The sequence below is a fragment of the Netta rufina genome (assembly GCF_964035555.1).
Source record: "Netta rufina genome assembly, chromosome: 2".
Classification (NCBI taxonomy): Eukaryota; Metazoa; Chordata; class Aves; order Anseriformes; family Anatidae; genus Netta; species Netta rufina.
In genome coordinates, this window is record NC_140124.1 from 55,290,370 (window position 1) to 55,307,594 (window position 17,225).

Consider the following 17,225-nt stretch of genomic DNA (forward strand, 5'->3'; position numbering starts at 1 on the left):
TATGAATACGTGTAAAATACAAATGCATAATGAACACAGGACACTAATCTGCATTACTGAACTCTAATCTAGAGGTACTAGAAAGAATGAAACTGATAACCACTCCCACTTACCAAAACGCTGTAATGTTCCTTCACAAATGTAACCATGAGTAAAAAAAAGACAAAGAAAATATTCTGCAACTTAGAATTTAGAAGTGATCTCTGTCATTCCAGTTTTGCATTTCCTACTACGAGTATTGCCCTCTAATCATGTATACATTACGCCTGCTCTATGCCACTTTTTCTTACAGAGGAGGATGAATGTATTTCTTTCTCTCAACTGCCCAGCTGAGTTAATGTGGAATGAAGCCCACCTTACCTGAATCTAAGTGCCATGGGTCAGTTGCGGCCGACATTGGTGGGATTGTCAGTGGAGATGCTCCGCAGTTGGATTCCACCAGTTCCCCTTGAATGTGGACGTGAGAAGAGGCGTTGGTAGGTCTCAAAGCTGCTTTTAGTGGAGCAATCTGGTTGAACTGTACCCTTGATAGGCAGCCAGTGAATCCTGGTGTGTTGTATTTATATATATCTTGGTCAATCTTCCCAATTTCTACAGGAAATCAAGAAAAATAAAACAAATCACTGTTTTAGAAATCACAGTCTTAACACTCAGTTCCCAAAGCTCAGCTTAGAACTCTCTGTTTCAGCAGGCTGAGAACATTTCAGACCCTTTCTATTTCTTTCTATTTCATTACAGATTAAAGTAGGAAACCTTCAGGCCTTGATGTGGCTTGGTTTCACTGTTATGCTATCATTAAAATTATATCCTCACAGTAAAAAAGTGCCCCCTCATATTCAGCCAGAACCTCCTATGCTTCAATTGTGCCCATTACTTCTCATCCTGTCGCTGGGCACAACTGTAAAGAGACAGGCTCCAAAACATGGAGATGGCAAATTCCCCATGCTCTCCTGCTGAGGAGCTATGCGTGTGCTCCTGTGCCTTCCCCTGCCAGTGGAGAGATATTATAAGTCAGACATTTTGCACATGGTGGCTGTCAGCTAGCTTGCAAGCTAGTAGCTGGGCTTCATGAGCAGACCACAGGCTAGTTGAAACAGATGCCACTCCCTAAACCTGAATTTCCTCACTTCTAAAATACCAGCTAACACACAGCACACGTCCTAACAACCAAAGAATCAGCGGGCCACTTGCAGCTGGTTCATTTCTAGCAGGACCTGTTGCGGTAGCTGAAGTAACTCAGTCCAGTACAACAATGTGGAAACAAAACTGGCACTCATCCAGCTGTATCAAAGAGAATATTAGCACACCAAAACCTCACTGCAGTATCCCATGTAAAATTTACATTGCAGTGAAAAATTCAGCTTAATTTCCTCCATGGTAGCATACAGTACATGAAAAAGGAACATGGCAGCATCATGTTTGCACTGTACCAAAGAGTATTTCTACAGAGCCCTTGAGATTCTTCAAATTCCCCTTCACCAGGTTTCTATTCCCTGAGTTGGCAGGGAGGGGTGTTAAAGTCTGGCCCTTGAAGTCAATGGAAAAACTCATACTGAGTTGAGCAAAGCAACACAATACTCCAGGGAGAGAGACTAAGAACCAGCCCCAGGCTGCTCAAAAGCATCCTTTTCAGATAGGAATAATGTTCAGGGTTTGAAGAATGGGGTTTCTAGAAAAAAGATGATGTATATAAATCGCAAGATTGTGTCATAAAAAAAGAAAGGAAAACAGAGCTGAGACAGGAGATGGTTCTTCTGAGAAAGGTGTGAGGAAAAAAAGTGCAACAGTTTTATCCTAAGAGATGGGGGAAGAGCTGGAAGTGAAGCACATCTGGGTTTGAGTTTTACTACAAAAAAAAAAAAAAAAGTTGTTAGAAAATGCATTACAAACCTTTTGGTCTGTGTTCAGCTCTAACTAAATGAAGATCAATTACATGCTCCAGGCAATGAGGTCTGGGCTGCTGACTGGGCATTCTAAAAGCTCCATATGTGACTGTGCTATTTCTATGAGTACTAAGGGTTTTGCATAAGAGCTATGTACAAGGAGTTTCAAGTGATAAACTAGAGTATTTCAAGCCAAGCTTTTTGAGGGATTTACATAATAAATGTGAAGTGGGGAAAGGTTGCTGAAAGATGGACAAATCCTGAGCACACTTAAAACAACTGCTTGATTTTCACACAAAATTAAATTGTACCTTTTCTGTTGTGGCAACCAACTCAGAATGATAAACATGCAACATTTAAGTCCTCACCTAGCATCAGGACACAAAAGGAAGTCACATAATCTGATGATTACTAGCATTAGCTCCTTATATGATCCACAGTACAAGAACTGATTTGTTCTAACCCTCCCATTTTCCCTTTCCGTTCTCATTTGAGAACAGCTTCCTCTCTCTGCTAGTGCTTATCCAGCCTGTATCAATTTTTCATCCATGTTTCACAAACTGTCAGTGAGCAGTGGCTGTTAACTGTGACAAAGTGGAAACATGCTCGGGACTCATCTAGAGACTAGCTTAGATTCATTAACATCATTATATTCCACGTGAGTCTTTCACGCAGCCCTCCTTTAAGAAAGTTGCCTGACTGAACAATTAAACATCATCTTCTTCAAAAATTTTATACTAAGTAAGAAAACTCATACATATACACAGATTTTCCATATTTAATAGTCACATTGTCTGAAAGTTGGTATAACTCAGACAGGATTCATACCTGACCACAATATTTGCTCTCTTATTTCAATAAAATATTCCTGGTATATGCAGTGAATGGTTATAATTTTGAGTAATCCTTATAATCTAAGGAACCATTAGGAAATCATAAACACTGAAACTGATGTCAGTAACAGTTTATTTACAGAGACTGTGGAACTTCATACAGCAGTGTTAATAGCCTCCCATTTACAATCCTGAATGACAAGAGTAAAAATTCATAAATATGATTGCACTACTTTAGGAGCTTCAGCACCATTCTTCTCTATACTATGTGAATAAATAGGATACTAGTAAATAGGATACTAGATCCTGAAAGAATTAAAGAAATAACAACAATCAAAAACCTAACGAGGCACCTTACTAAAGACCTGCATTTTTGTTTAAAACATTTCACAAATGACAGTTGTGTAAGTCACCCAGTGTAAATTTATAATCGGCTCACATCACATTAGCGCTAAAACAAGATGGATTGAGTTCTGTAAATGTGAACATGCTCCTCCATGCATGTCCCATGGGGCTCTGCACACAGATATTCTGATGTTAGGCCATTATACTTTGCCTCCTTGTGTATTTGAGCCTGCTGTAAACCCATCCCTGGAGAGTGTAATGATTATATAATGAAATATGTCTTTGTTGTCATGACTAAAATTAAATTTTCTCCCTATAACAAAGGGGAGAGCAAAAAAGATGACAGTCATATTATTTAAAGGGAAATGTACAATGCAACCACTTTCCATTGATCTAATTTTCAGCAAACAATGTTGTATAAATTAATATTGTAGCATATAGTATTACTATTAGCAATTGGCGATATTAATATTATTGCTTTCAGGTCTAACACAGCTATCTGCTGCTGGCACCTCACCCACAAGCATTTCTGTAATAAAAGACTTCTAAAAATACCATTTATCAGCCTTTTTAAACTTTATCTGTTTTCAATCATTCGCTCCTTTAACCATATAACCTGCTGATTTGAGATGAAGGCCATGATAAACAGAGACAATTCAGGCAAACCTATTCTAACACAGATGCACTATAGCATACAAATACTTAACACTGAATATTCACATGATCACTACCTACACAGATTAATCACCATTTAGATGTACGTAACTACTACACAGTGTATATACTTAAACAACTCACAGCTGCTGCCACATCCTGTGTGCTATCATTCACTGAATGTATGCTTAACATCAATTACTTGTTATTTATATTTTGTTATTTCTTTAATGGCAAAAAGATTCTGGAGTTTAATCCTGTTATTGCTTTTGATTTCAGGGCTTATTTTCAACAGCTGTGCCAGAAACATACCACATTGTGATGAAAATAATATTATTTCTCAGATGAAAATTATGTGCTACTACTGAAGAAGCTCTTTTCTACCTAGGTGAAAAGATGAAAAGAAAATCTATTTTTAAGCATGCTGGTGACACAAGGCAGTAAAGTTGAAATTTATTATTCCATGAATCTACAGGAAAACAAGCAAAAATATATTGTATGGAGGAAAAAATGTGCAAAAGTCAAAAATGTGTAAGTAGCATATAGCAATACTATTCAGTGTTGTGAGGCTACCTGTTTTTTAAACCTTTTTTGTCCTTACTACAGTACCTTGAGATGCAGAGTTGTTGCTCCCGCCTTGGCATTATTATGAGACAAACAGTTTGGTTCAGATTATCACTGAAGTTTACCCGGTTAGCATGCACATGATGACAGAATCCACTTACAGGAGCAGACACATGGCAAATATAGTTTTTGCCTACAGTCTCCCTCCCCTTTCTACTTTCTATGTCTACCAGTGAAAGATTTATAGAGTTGCTCAAAGTGCCATAGCAACTCTAATAAAACAAGCTATAGCAGTGCTGAAGGGGGGCAGCTCTGTTTAATTCTAGCATTTATTTTTTATACATTTCTAGCATCAATTAGAAAGACTGCAGAAAAAATAACAGCCTGATTTAGCAGGAAACAAATAAACAAACAAAACAAAACAAAATCTAAAAAAGTTTGGTCCTACCACCCTGAGCAGGTTTTTGATAAACAAACAGAAATGCTTTCTATATACCTAAAATTCCCCATGCGAGGATCCTGGAATGATTCACACACAGACAAGGCTCTGCAGCACAAAGAAATATGATCCAGGACAGCACTGTGCCATACCATTACAGCCACTTTATATGGGGAAAGATGGCCTTGGACTGTGTTACACTGACCCTGGAAAGAGGGAGGGAAGAGAGGTACAGCCATGATGGAAGAGAGATGCACCCTCATTGCAACCTTACAAAAACTGTTTTTAGTCTGAAAGTATCTGAAAGTATCAATAGTAATTGATACTCATTTAGAATGTCTCTTCTATACTAGCTGATCAGTACTCTTTTTTTTTTTTTTTCTTTCTTTTTAGAGGACTCTGAAATGCAGATCAATACAGTTATAAAAAATTCTAAATCTTGCACAGTGTTCAATACACACAGAGAGGATCCACATATCTATTCATGGTGAATTACCTTCCATTAGGAAGGAAATGTAACAGAACTTGAAGTACTTGAAGTTCATAGACACGTACAACGATGTACCTAACAAATAACCTGTTATGAATTCCCTTAGAGTTTTCTAGTGATACTCTTCACAGCAGAAAGAGGGCATACCTAAGCATACTTCTAGCATGGCAAAGCTCTCAGTAAACGTTATAGCCATCTACTTCTTTCTTATTTGACAATGGGAAAACTCTGCCCAATGTACCCCATAGTGGGGCAGGGACGAGAAAAACACGATATACTGGATTTGATTGTGGCAGAAGGTGCCTTTTAAACAAGAGTCTCAGCAGCCCAACTAAAGATCCCTCAGCCCAAGGACTATTTCGTCCACATTTTAAACAAGACACCATTTGAGTTTTGCTTAGAAAATGGTGAAAAAAAAAAACACAGCCATTTGGATTTAGGACAACAACCTATTTATGCCGAGAAACACAACAAAATAACAATGCTGGAAATAGAGTAACCATATCAATAGCAGAAGAAGCACAGCTTTGACATAGAGTGGTATTTCTGGCTGAACTACCAGAATGCTTTCCTATTTCGCTTAAGATTAAGCATCCACTCAGCAGACAGACAGAGGTAATCCATTATAAATCTCTATAACCCTTCAGCTAGCTCTACTAAAATGAGCCTAAATTATCTCTATGTAATATTATAATAGACTGCACAGGTGAATTGTTGATTCAATTAAATGAACCACTAATTGTTTTTGGGTCAACCTTAGCAATAGATTTTTCTAAAGCGCCATGTATTCTCTTGTCCTCTATACTCAGAAAGATATCTTGTTACATTACCCACTGCAGAAAGAGCAGCCCAGTAGGCATCTTAAGCATCTCTGTGTTACTGCATCAGGCTCCACATAATGGAGTGCAGTTTAAACTCCACTGAAAGGAAGCTATTGATTTCAAGAAGTCACAGTGTACTGAGATTACTAAATCGTTTTCTCTTATTTGCAGTATTTGATGCCTAAATGGAGTGGTTTAATGCAACATCAAACCCTGGCACATGCTGATACTTGAGAACTGTCACGGTGAGACAGAGAGAGAGAGAGAGAGAGAGAGAATAAATAAATTGGCTTGAATCACATATAGCATGCAATTAAGGGAGAACCTATCTGGGACATCATATATCCACAAGACTGAAATCACAGGGTGAAAAAGTCCACATCAGGAACAACTACTGTACACCCAGCAAGGTGGATAACACCAGACAAAGGGAAAACTATGTTCTGATACATCACCTACCTCTTCTATTGAATGTCCTCCAGTGTGAAGCTCAAGCACCTGTTTGCTTACTGGCTGTTTTATTTTCTCTGTCTTAAGATCAGTGATATCTATAAAAAAAAGCATACTGATGCCACTTAACTGTGGATACCTTGTGTGGTATCAGATATGCTAAACACCTACAGTATGAAGCAAAGACTGCTCTAAAGACTTACCCTCAGAATTCCTTTGGTTTTAATTTCAATCTATCAGTTAAAATTCAGTAATTGATACAAACCAAGTATAAAGCAGCAGGAACCTTATTTTTGTCCATAACTTGAAAGAGAGCTCTCTGCACTCTGAAAGGGCATGCTGCTCTCTGCATGTACATACCAAGCAGAGTAAGATGCTTTGTTACAGAGAACTTGTTACAGGGGTGCTGGGGACAGCAAAAGGGTTAGCGACCCCTGAGAACAGGGTCTTGAGCTTCACAGGACACAATTGCAAATGGCTACCACCTGCTCGTTAGCAAATTTTAAATCCCACATAGCAGACATGCTTTTTCAGTCCATTGGTCTGCAGCAACCCAGTGGTACCCAGATGCCTACCCACAGGAACGCTCCTTCCTTCACACTAATATGTTCAGGCTGCCCAGGAGCCTGCAGGGATGCACTAAACACCACGAGGGGCTGCAGCATAACCTCCAGCCCCTGTGAGGCTCAGACTGCTGTTCTGTCACCCCGTCTTCTGGCACATATCACACCTGGACCCCTGATCAGATCCCTCAGTCAGATCCCTTCAGACAAGTGTACCCCTGACTGCTTTGCAGACCTGACAGGTACTGCCTGCAGTGGCTCTGTTGTTTGATGTGGTTCTTCCTTGGTTATATTAACTTTTTTTTTTCTTTACAATTTTATTTATGTTACTTATTGTAATGTTTCAGGTTTCATTTTGTAAGAAATTATAGCTTGTATGGAACAATTTTGTTTATACAATTTATGTCTAAACTGACAAATTCACTGATCATGCATTGAATATGGAGAAGATATTATTTGTGATGTATGAAGCACTCTGCCAGAAACTACTGTGCCAGCCAATAGTGTTGTGCAGTAAGCATATAGTGCTTTCACTTGCTGTCTGACACTTAATAAATGGTCTTATCCAAGGTGCATGCAAGAGAAAAATTGCTTATGAAAACTGCAACAGCTCAGAGCAAGTTTCAGTTGCAATAGCAGCTTCACTGATGTTGGCGAAACAAAGGCCATTTGCTTATAAAATGGTACTTTCAGCACACACTGGAAATGACTGAACCAGGTGAAAAAACACATAACATGAGAGAGGCAAAATAGGCCTGGAAGCTGTGCCGCTCGATGGCTCTGGAGCAGTTCCAAAACAGAGTTGTGGGCAGAAGAATTACGGCTTTAAGGTCACTGCATAGTGGAGATGGTAAATCACTGATCTGAAACATACACCAATCAAAGTTCCATTATTACAGAAATAATTAAGACCACTGCTGGACTGCAGTTCTTCAGTGAAAGAAAAAAAAAGGTACTGTAAAGAGGGCTATGAAACCAAGTCATTATTTGTCAGAACAGTTTCACAAAGTCAGTAATAAAGAGTTTTTAAGAACATGTTGGATTTTTTGTCTGCTATTCTGCACCTGTGGTATAGTTACTGAATGTTTCAAGATTGTATATTGTATGTATGGTTTCCTGGAATTTTCCATTTTAAAATTCCTTATGGAGCCGATAATGGTTATATGCACTACCTTTTGATGAAAAATGAATTAAACAAACAAAACAAACAACAACTAAGGCCAACACAGAATGCCAGTCTTTCAAGGGAACAAATGGTACTGATTTGCTGTATAATCTTAAGACAGTCACTTCAGATATTCACCTCAAACTCTCCCTGTCTCTCTTAGAAGGACTTAAGAGAATTTTCACTAATATCTAATTGGGATGGCAGTTCTTTAGATACTTCAAATGTTTTGAGATCTCAGTAAAGAAGGTATGGGTATTGGTTTTAAATTTGAAAATAAAATGAAATGTCTTTTTAAAAAATACAAAATAAAACAACAAAAAACAAACACCACAAACTTCTTATGACTTTGGAAATATTACTGATGGAGGCATAATTTGTACAGTGCATTTCCATTCATAAAACAGAAACTGGAAGTATGCAAAATCAAGGCAAAAGAGAAGAAATTGCATGTTTCTGGAGATCCTTTTGATGTCAAAGAACGATACCTTCAAATGTTTCCATTCAACAGAGACCTCTTGAGTTCAGGTAGCGTCAGAAACTCAGTGGGAGGTAATAGTCCTCCTGTGTCCCACTGTGACAGTGGGACCAAAACCCACAGGCGTTGTAGGTGAAGAGGGACTTCTCCATGCATTACCCTTTATAACCGATGGTGTATATAGTCATTACATATTTTTGTGTAGCATTTTATTTCTCCTCTAGATGACTAATTTTTCTCCTTCTGTATGAGAGGTAAAAAGCTCAGCTTGTTCTTTGGAGTGGGAATCCCATATGTATGGAAAGCTAAAAATAAAAAAATAATTAAAAAAAAATAGATGATAGCCTGTACTGACAGAACAGGATGCTAATATTGAGCAGTAATGCTGTACTTCAGCCTGCAATAGTACTTCAGCTGCAAACCCTCCTGAGGGCTACTAGAAATCTTTTGACTGACAAGCAAAGTGCTCAATATAAAGCTTAACCCAAGCTGCAGAAACCAGCAGTTCCAAGCTAAAACTGCATAAGTATCTCACAATTAGCTTCAAGAACAATATTTTTTTCTCTACCCTGTACTCTATCCTCTTCATGTGATGCAGGAGTAATGGGATCATGAGTGGAGGGCAGCAGAAAGATAGCAACCAGGTTGTTTTATCCTCAACAAGGAATTTCATTTTGATCTACTTTTCTCTGCAGACAGGCTCTAAATAGCAAGAGAGTAAGTGGATGATGGGGGAAGAAGAAATTACATTGCTAAAATGTCATAAAAAACCCACAGTATGACTGATAAAGTAACTGAGGAAATTTTATCATCAGAGATATTAATATCAAAACCCAGAAGTTTTTATCACAGAAAAATGATTCTCAGGATTGGTTGGTACAAAGGATTTCAGCAGAATTTATAAATCCATTATACTTTAAGTCAATGATATCTAATTTAGACAGAATCTTTCATAAGCATTAAAGAAGAATGTAAAACCAATACATAAAGGTAGCATTACTATGTAAAAGAAATACCCAATTTAGTGTATATGTTTTGTTTAAATACGTTTTTATGTCTTATTGAGGCTAACTGTATCGTAAGTCAGCAAATGCCTTTGAGGCCAGGAAATAAGCAAATAAATAAATAATCAAACAATAGTCTTGCAGTGTGGAGTCAAATGTGATGTGTCTTGGCCCAACTCCAGTGAATATAGTTATGTTGTGTATTTGTTAAAAGTGTATTAAAATACTGTAACTTCAGTCTGTTTATTATTTGGTAGTTTTAACTGGTACACATCTATGACTTTTTGCAAATGCACTCAGACCAAGCTTTGTATTCCATACAACCAGCTTCAAATATCTTAATAAAATTGCAATGTCATCAGAGTGGGTAGGCTGAAATTCCCGCTCTTGCCTCCCACCTCTCTCCTCTCTTTCTTATCTTAATATCTCACTTTTGTAGAGGGAGGAAGAGCAAGAATAACCATCTGAAGAAGATTCATTTATGAATCTAAAACTGGAATATGTTTTTTTCAATAAAAAACATTTGTATTCTTATACCATGTATGCTTCATATTAAAAAGAAAAACAAACAAACAAACAAAAAATTTAAGAGTACAGAAGGTTTATCTGAAAAACAAGGACCTGCAATCTGTTTGTCATGAAATGACATTAGTAAGGACATTAGTATCACCAAAAGAAAACTTCATCAGTCCCACACATTTTTTTCTTATTTATTTAATAGAAATCTGTGACTATTACATTTACAATATTGTGTTTCAATGCAATGTAGGATATAAATAAAAACTTCTGGAGAACTGATATTTTTCAGGAGATATTCATCATGGACAAGCAATGATCTGTCCATGCAGTGGAAATCTGTTTCAGTTATCAAAGCATTAAATGGCAAGAAAATGAAAAGCAGGATGCCAGCAAGGAAATAAATACTGTAACTTAGTAGGTCTTTTTTTTTTTTTTCTTCCAACATTTTGATTCCCTGTTTATTTCCTCATTTTGAATCAATTTTTTCTTGGATCAAAGCATCCACTTTTTGTATAGACAGTAACAATCTATATGTACTACTGAAAGACACCATCTATTTTAACAATTGAAAAAATATGCTAGGACAGTGCAGGAAAGAAATGAAATTGATTCTTTTTAACAGCAATTTCTCTTATCTATTTTTTTCAGTATTGTATGCTTCACAACTTGAAGCTGAGTAATTTATATTTGAACAGTCTATTATGTCTCGAAGTCAGAGATGGGGTTGATCTAAGAAATACTGAAGGCTTTTGCTTCTTTTCTTTGTTACATGCATGCATACATATGTGAATACTCTTGTATTTCCTCTGCTGGAACACACTTCTGTGCAATAAATAAACATCTGAAAACTGCTGCTATTCAGTGACAATGTCAAATTATCATGTCAAATTATCATAAAAATGTAACAGCTACATTAGATCAGATCAATGAGTTACCTAGTTCATTGTTCTTTCTTCAAATAAAGTGACTGATAGTAGATGATTCAAAAGTAGTATAACAACATGGAACATGGAAAATGATCCTCCCTGGGTATACTTTTTCAGATTCTTACAAACATTTCTGAGATGAAGGTCGCATCTTGCCTTTTATATTTAGCTTCTGGCAGAACTGTCTTCCATGAATGTGTCCAATGCTTGTGGAAGCCATTAATTTTTCTGGCCTCCACAACATCCCATGCCAGTTACTTCCACTGCTGTATTATTTACTCTGTGACAAATGATCTCTTTCAGCTAATTTTAAGGTTGCAGCCTGCTGAATTAATAGGATTTGCCAACTTCTTGTATTCTGCAAAGCACTGCAGACCTCCACCATTACAGGTTGCTCCTGTACAGTAATTTGGGTAGACCAAAAGGTTAGGTGAGTTCTCAGACTGGCTGAAGAGAAGCCTACTTCACTTCGGGTGTCTGGGCAGAAGCCCCTCCCCACCTCTAGGCAGTGGAAGCCACAGGTCCATAAAGAATGAAATGTAAAAGCATTATACCATGATCTGGGAACTAAAAACTCTCCCCAGGTTCTACAAATACACTGGAGATGAAAGAAATAGGTGTGGCTTGATACTGTTGGGAAAAAAAGATCAATAAATTCCTTTCTATGAGAACCAGTAAAGAAGCATACTTCCTTTTCCACTCCTGTCAATCTCAGGTATAACATGTACAGCTTAAGCAGACCCTTACTGCTTTTCAGATCGGATGCAGAATATTACATCAGGCATCCTCAGTGTGCCTATCTTTGCAGTTCCTACGATTTGCTCATCCACAGCCTTACTCAGGAGTTAATGACAATAGGTGGCATAGGCATTTTGACAAAAAAGACACAGAGCTGGGTGTGTGGAAGGATGATGGAAGAACAAGAGCAGACAACATGCAAACACTAACTCTGTGACAACCTTTGCATCTCATTAGATGGCGTAAACTGAACGTTTCCAGCTGGCCTAAAGCAAACTGTGCACTACCAACATTTTTTATTATTTCATGCAGGCACAGACGTAATTCAGGAATAGTGTTGGAGGGCACAATGCCATTTGCAGTATAATGGCTTTGTTAACAAGCTGCAGCAAGTGCCCCCACCCAAATACTGAAACCGAGCTTTGGATGTTTTCAATCTCAACCTAAGGAATTCTTTGGAGGAAAAGGGAAACCTTTGATTAAACTGCAATAAAAATAAATATATATATATAAAAGATTAGAATTCTAGCATGAGAATTATAGCAGCATATATGCTTGCTCTACTACAGAGATGCATTAAAACAACACATTAAGTTAGTTCAACATGCTATACTGACAACAAATCCTGTAATTTGCGTTTTCCTAAACCTTGCATTAGATTAGGCTTCAAACATTCAGCTTCACATCAGCAGGACATGTCCAACTTGACTGCTTATTAACTTGCTTCTTTGCAACCGGCTGGTATAAAAATAAACAAAAACTTACAGGTGGGTCGAAGCATCAGCCTCAGAAGACGATCTCAAGCAGATTCGCCTTTCTTCCCTTTGAGATGCATCCCAGCCCGCCCGATTAAACCGAACCCCACGCGCAGATAAAGAACATACAAGAAGTAAGGAAAAAAAAAAAAAAAAAAAAAAAAGGAAAAAAAAAAATAACACCAGGCTGGAATCTCGCAGCTTTGTTCCAGCAGAAGACCCATGCACTTCGCAGCGCCGCTCCCCTGACCCAGCGGGCCCCGACGAGGGGACCCCGCTCCCCTGCCCACCTCGTCCCGCCCCGTCCTGTCCTGTCCTGTCCCGTCCCGTCCCGAAGATCCCACTCCGGGTCCCGCGGGCAGCCGGCCTGCAGGGCAGCAGCAGGTGCGGAGCGGGCAGAAAACGCGGCGCGGCGCCGTGGAGAAGGAAATACCCGGACTGGATTCCGCCGGGGAGCGGGAGCGGGCGGGGGGGGGCGGGGGGCGGGGAGGCTGGCCTTCCAGCCCCGGCTGCGGCCCCGCCTGACGGGCTGGGGCTCCTGAGAGCCCCTCTGCTCAGTAAAATCATACATTAAAATATAGGTTTAAAACACATGAAAATCACACAGATTGCTTATTAGTTTCTTGGGCAGTCTGAAGCCCACAGGGAGTTTCAGCCCTAAAGGAACATTAAAGCTTTGGAATCATCTTTGTAGAACATGCCTCTCAACACCAACAGTTGGGGCTGATAAGCAGACGTTCTCAAGGAAAATGTAACCTTTGATAGCTGAAGGTTATTCAGGTGTTTGTTGAGTTTTGAGGGGTACAGTTCAAATACTTTTAATTTATAGTCATAAAATTGTAGAATGGTTTGGGTTGGAACGGCCCTTAATGATCATCCAGTTCCAACCCCCCTGCCATGGGCAGGGACACCTCCCACCAGACCAGGTTACCCAAAGCCCCATCCAGCCTGGCCTTGAACACCTCCAGGGATGGGGCACTCACAGCTTCTCTGGGCAACCTGTGCCAGTGCTTTTTCACCCCCTGAATAAAGAGTTTATTCCAAAAACCTCATGTAAATCCACCCTCTTTTAGCTTAAAGCCACCCCCCCTTGCCCTTTCGCTACACTCCCTGACAGAGTCCCTTTTCTGCCTTCTTGCAGGCCCCCTTTAGGTACTCTCAGCCTGTCTTTGTAGGAGAGCTGCTCCAGCTCATTGATCATCTTTGTGGCCCTCCTCTGAACTTGTTCTAGTATGCCTGTGTCCTTCTTGTCCTGGGGGCCCCAGAGCTGAACACAAAGATGTTAAACAGCACTGGACCCACTACCGACCTCTGAGGAACACCATTCATTACTGCTTTCCACATGGACACTACACCATTGACCGCAACACTTTGAGTGCAACCATCCTGCCAGTTCCTTACTCACCAAATGGTCCATCCATCAAATCCATGTCTCTCCAGATTAGAGACATCATAGAGGTATCATGGGGGACAATGTCAAATGTGTTGCACCAATCCAAACAGTTGACATCTGTTGCTCTTCCCCTATCCACCGGTGCTAAAATCCTGTTATAGAAGGCCGCCAGATTTGTCAGGTATGATGTGCCCTTAGCGAAGCCATCTGCTTAGTGAAGTTCATCTGCTTGGTCTTCCTGATCAGGTGGCCTGTAGCATACTCCCACTACAATTTTTAATTTACTTGAGGATGAGAGAAGCCAAGTAAGAGCCTGATTAGAAGTTTTTAAGAAGTTAAAAGTTCTGATAAACCTTCATTTGCTTGCTTTGAAGATGAAAAGATGGAAACACATGTGCCTACCCACAGGGCACTGGAAAAAGGAGAGGGGACTTTGTTCAGCAGAGGGGGACTGGAAAAATGAAGGGTTAAAACAGCCAATTACTAACATAGTCTCCATCTATTAACACAGAGATTATGACACCACCTCTTCCTTTTCTCCTCCCCTGGTGCTGAATAGGGTATCTCCTTGCTCACTCTTCCTACAGCACCACTGCTTTCCTTCCCTCAACCCTGCTCCATTGCTTGTGCTGACAGAAAGAGTGCTTTTTGTGCTGGAGAGAAGGCCACAAAGGCAGACTGCACCATACCAGAGGACAGATGCAATCTGGGTTTTGGCATAAGCCCTGAAGAGCCCACAATAAAGTAGGCTACATATCACAGGGGTGATTGGACTTGGCCATTGATATCTGCCCCTCACCTTACTGCCACTTTCACTGTGTGGTGGCAACAGTGTGGATATAGACCCTGCATGGCTTTGGGGAAAGGAGGCTGCCAGCACTGACTCAGACCAAAAGTACCACTGCAGCCAACAAAATTCACTGGCCAAGGGACAGATCATTTTATGGGCCTGCTTGGCTTTTCTTCCAGTGAGAAGGAGGCAGAAGTGAGCAAGTAAAGCCAACGAATTTAGTACTTTACCAGAATTGTGCTTGGACCTAATTGCCATAATGGGAATAATTGATGTTGGAGGTATCAGGATGGAAGAAACATCGGACAGGCTCTCAGATCTCAAGGCCTACCAGCTGTTGCTCTACAAGTTAAGCAGGTGTTAATGGTACTGATCAGCAGGACCTGATCTAAGACCTTCACTCACATAGCATGGAACCACAGTTAGGGCATATCAGTTCAACTCATAGTTTCAGTCTCCTGTCACCATCCTGGAGGTTTCTGTAATGTACAGAAGGGCAAAACTTCCCCTAGTCCCCACTGAATCATCCAGCCATTACTGCTATAGAAACAGACGTTACTACTATCTCTGCAATAATTTAGGCAATATTTTTAGACGAATTCCAGAAGAAAAGCAGTAGTAGTAGCTCTCTGTTTTTGTAGGGCAAATCCTGTTTTACTCAGAAAATTGTTTACATATTCTTAGACTTTCTTCTATCATATATATATATATACTCAAAGAGGAGATCACTCAGTGGAAGCACAGTTTAGAGCGTGAATTGCAAGTACTTTATTTTGTATTGCAAGTGCTTGCACTTCTGTATATGTTTCCTCTTTATTTTGATCTGTTCCCCTCCCCTCTTGTGCTTTATCAGTAGGAACATATCTTGAGTGTTTACCATAGTATTTCATTAACTAGCAGACACTTTCCTCACTAAATCACCATAAAATGAGCATATATTTAAAATTCTGTGATGGTGACCTATTGACTAGAAACTCAGCATGGCTCATCTTTTCTGAGAGAAAATAGCAGCAACAGTAAATACTTGACTGAAGGGTGCTTTCCTGTTTGGATTTATTAAACAAGAATGTAAACCAGAGGACTTTGCTGAACAAAACTGACAGGTTTTTAGATTTGAACAAAATAGCCGTGTATTTCTGAGTAGGCTGCAATCTGAGACATGTAAACCAACTGTCATCATAATTTTACTGAGTTCTATTACCTTTGGTTGTTCTGAAAGAAGTCAGGTTTGATTTAATAAAAATGAGTACTGTTCTGCACAGGCACACAGTGTCCTGTTCCATTTGAGTACTTGAAACCCTCCCCCCGCCTCATGCATCCTTACACTCACAGTGAGTTTTCTCAGTCTCCACAAGCAATGCATGATCCTGCTCATTTTAATAATAATAATAATAAATCAGTGAAATGGAAATCTTTAACAGGCAAATGGATATTTTTAATATTTCTAGCAGAGACAATAAGCAATTTATGCAAGCAGTTGTTCAAACACAGGTAGTGAAGGCACTCAGAGTTAAACAGAAATATAAAAGGTTTCTCTGGTGATGTGCAATTTAGAGATACTCAGACTAAATTTAAATGAGTTGGCAGGTTAGCCAACTAGAAGCAAGTTAGCTGCAGAGGAACAGAGCTCTGTGCAGGGTATTTATTCCACCTCTTGAAAATTTAAAATAATATTTTAGTAGAAAAAGACCCTGCAAGAATCAACTTCTAACTGCTTATATTCATAAACTCTGAATCTGAGATATAAATAAAGGGTATATAAACATCTCACAATTACATTCTTGAGAGATGATTTGCTTGACAAGAATGTTAATTTCTGGCTACAGGGTGCTGTCAACAGTTTCGGATACAAGGTAGGGAATGAGCACTCTTTGAATATACATCATTGGTGGGTTTCTGTTTGACAATAACTCAAACCAGCATAATTTTAAATATGGATGTCCCAGCATATATGCTAATAAGGTCTAGAAAAAGAGGAAAAGGGGATGACAGGTATATATGTCGTGTGTAAAAAGAAAAAAGAAAAAACAAAAAAACCTCATTCTCATTTCCTAGAGACTTCAGTTGGGATACTTATGCTGGGTTCCCATTCAGCCAGTAGCAAAACATCATTAGATTTCTGAAGACTACTTAAGAATACCTTTTTTTTTTTTTTTTTTTTTTTTTCCCTAAAAAAATTACTGACTGCAACACAAGGTAATTAGTTTGGACTTCATAATGATGGATAAAGATGACTTAATAACTGGACTGGAAAATGGTGGTTGCTTAGGGACCAGCAATCATAACCTGATTACATTCAATATGTGATGTATGTGCTTTAAAAAGCATAATTATCCAAAGCTGAGGCAAAAAAACAGCAGAGACAGAAGAGACAGGAAAAAAACCATGGATGAAAGTGGATATTTAAGAGTAACT

General features: G+C 39.2%; 1 protein-coding gene across 1 annotated transcript in view; it reads right to left on the reverse strand.

The window, feature by feature from the left end:
- The window catches only part of CNTNAP2 (contactin associated protein 2), a gene marked incomplete at both ends in the record, with an annotated part of 1,150,499 nt that overhangs the window by 20,967 nt on the left and 1,112,307 nt on the right, over positions 1-17,225 (reverse strand). Inside the window, one exon of the mRNA XM_084306678.1 lies at positions 361-591. Coding sequence (XP_084162804.1) covers positions 361-591 — 231 coding nt within the window. The remainder of the gene's footprint in view (positions 1-360; positions 592-17,225) is intronic.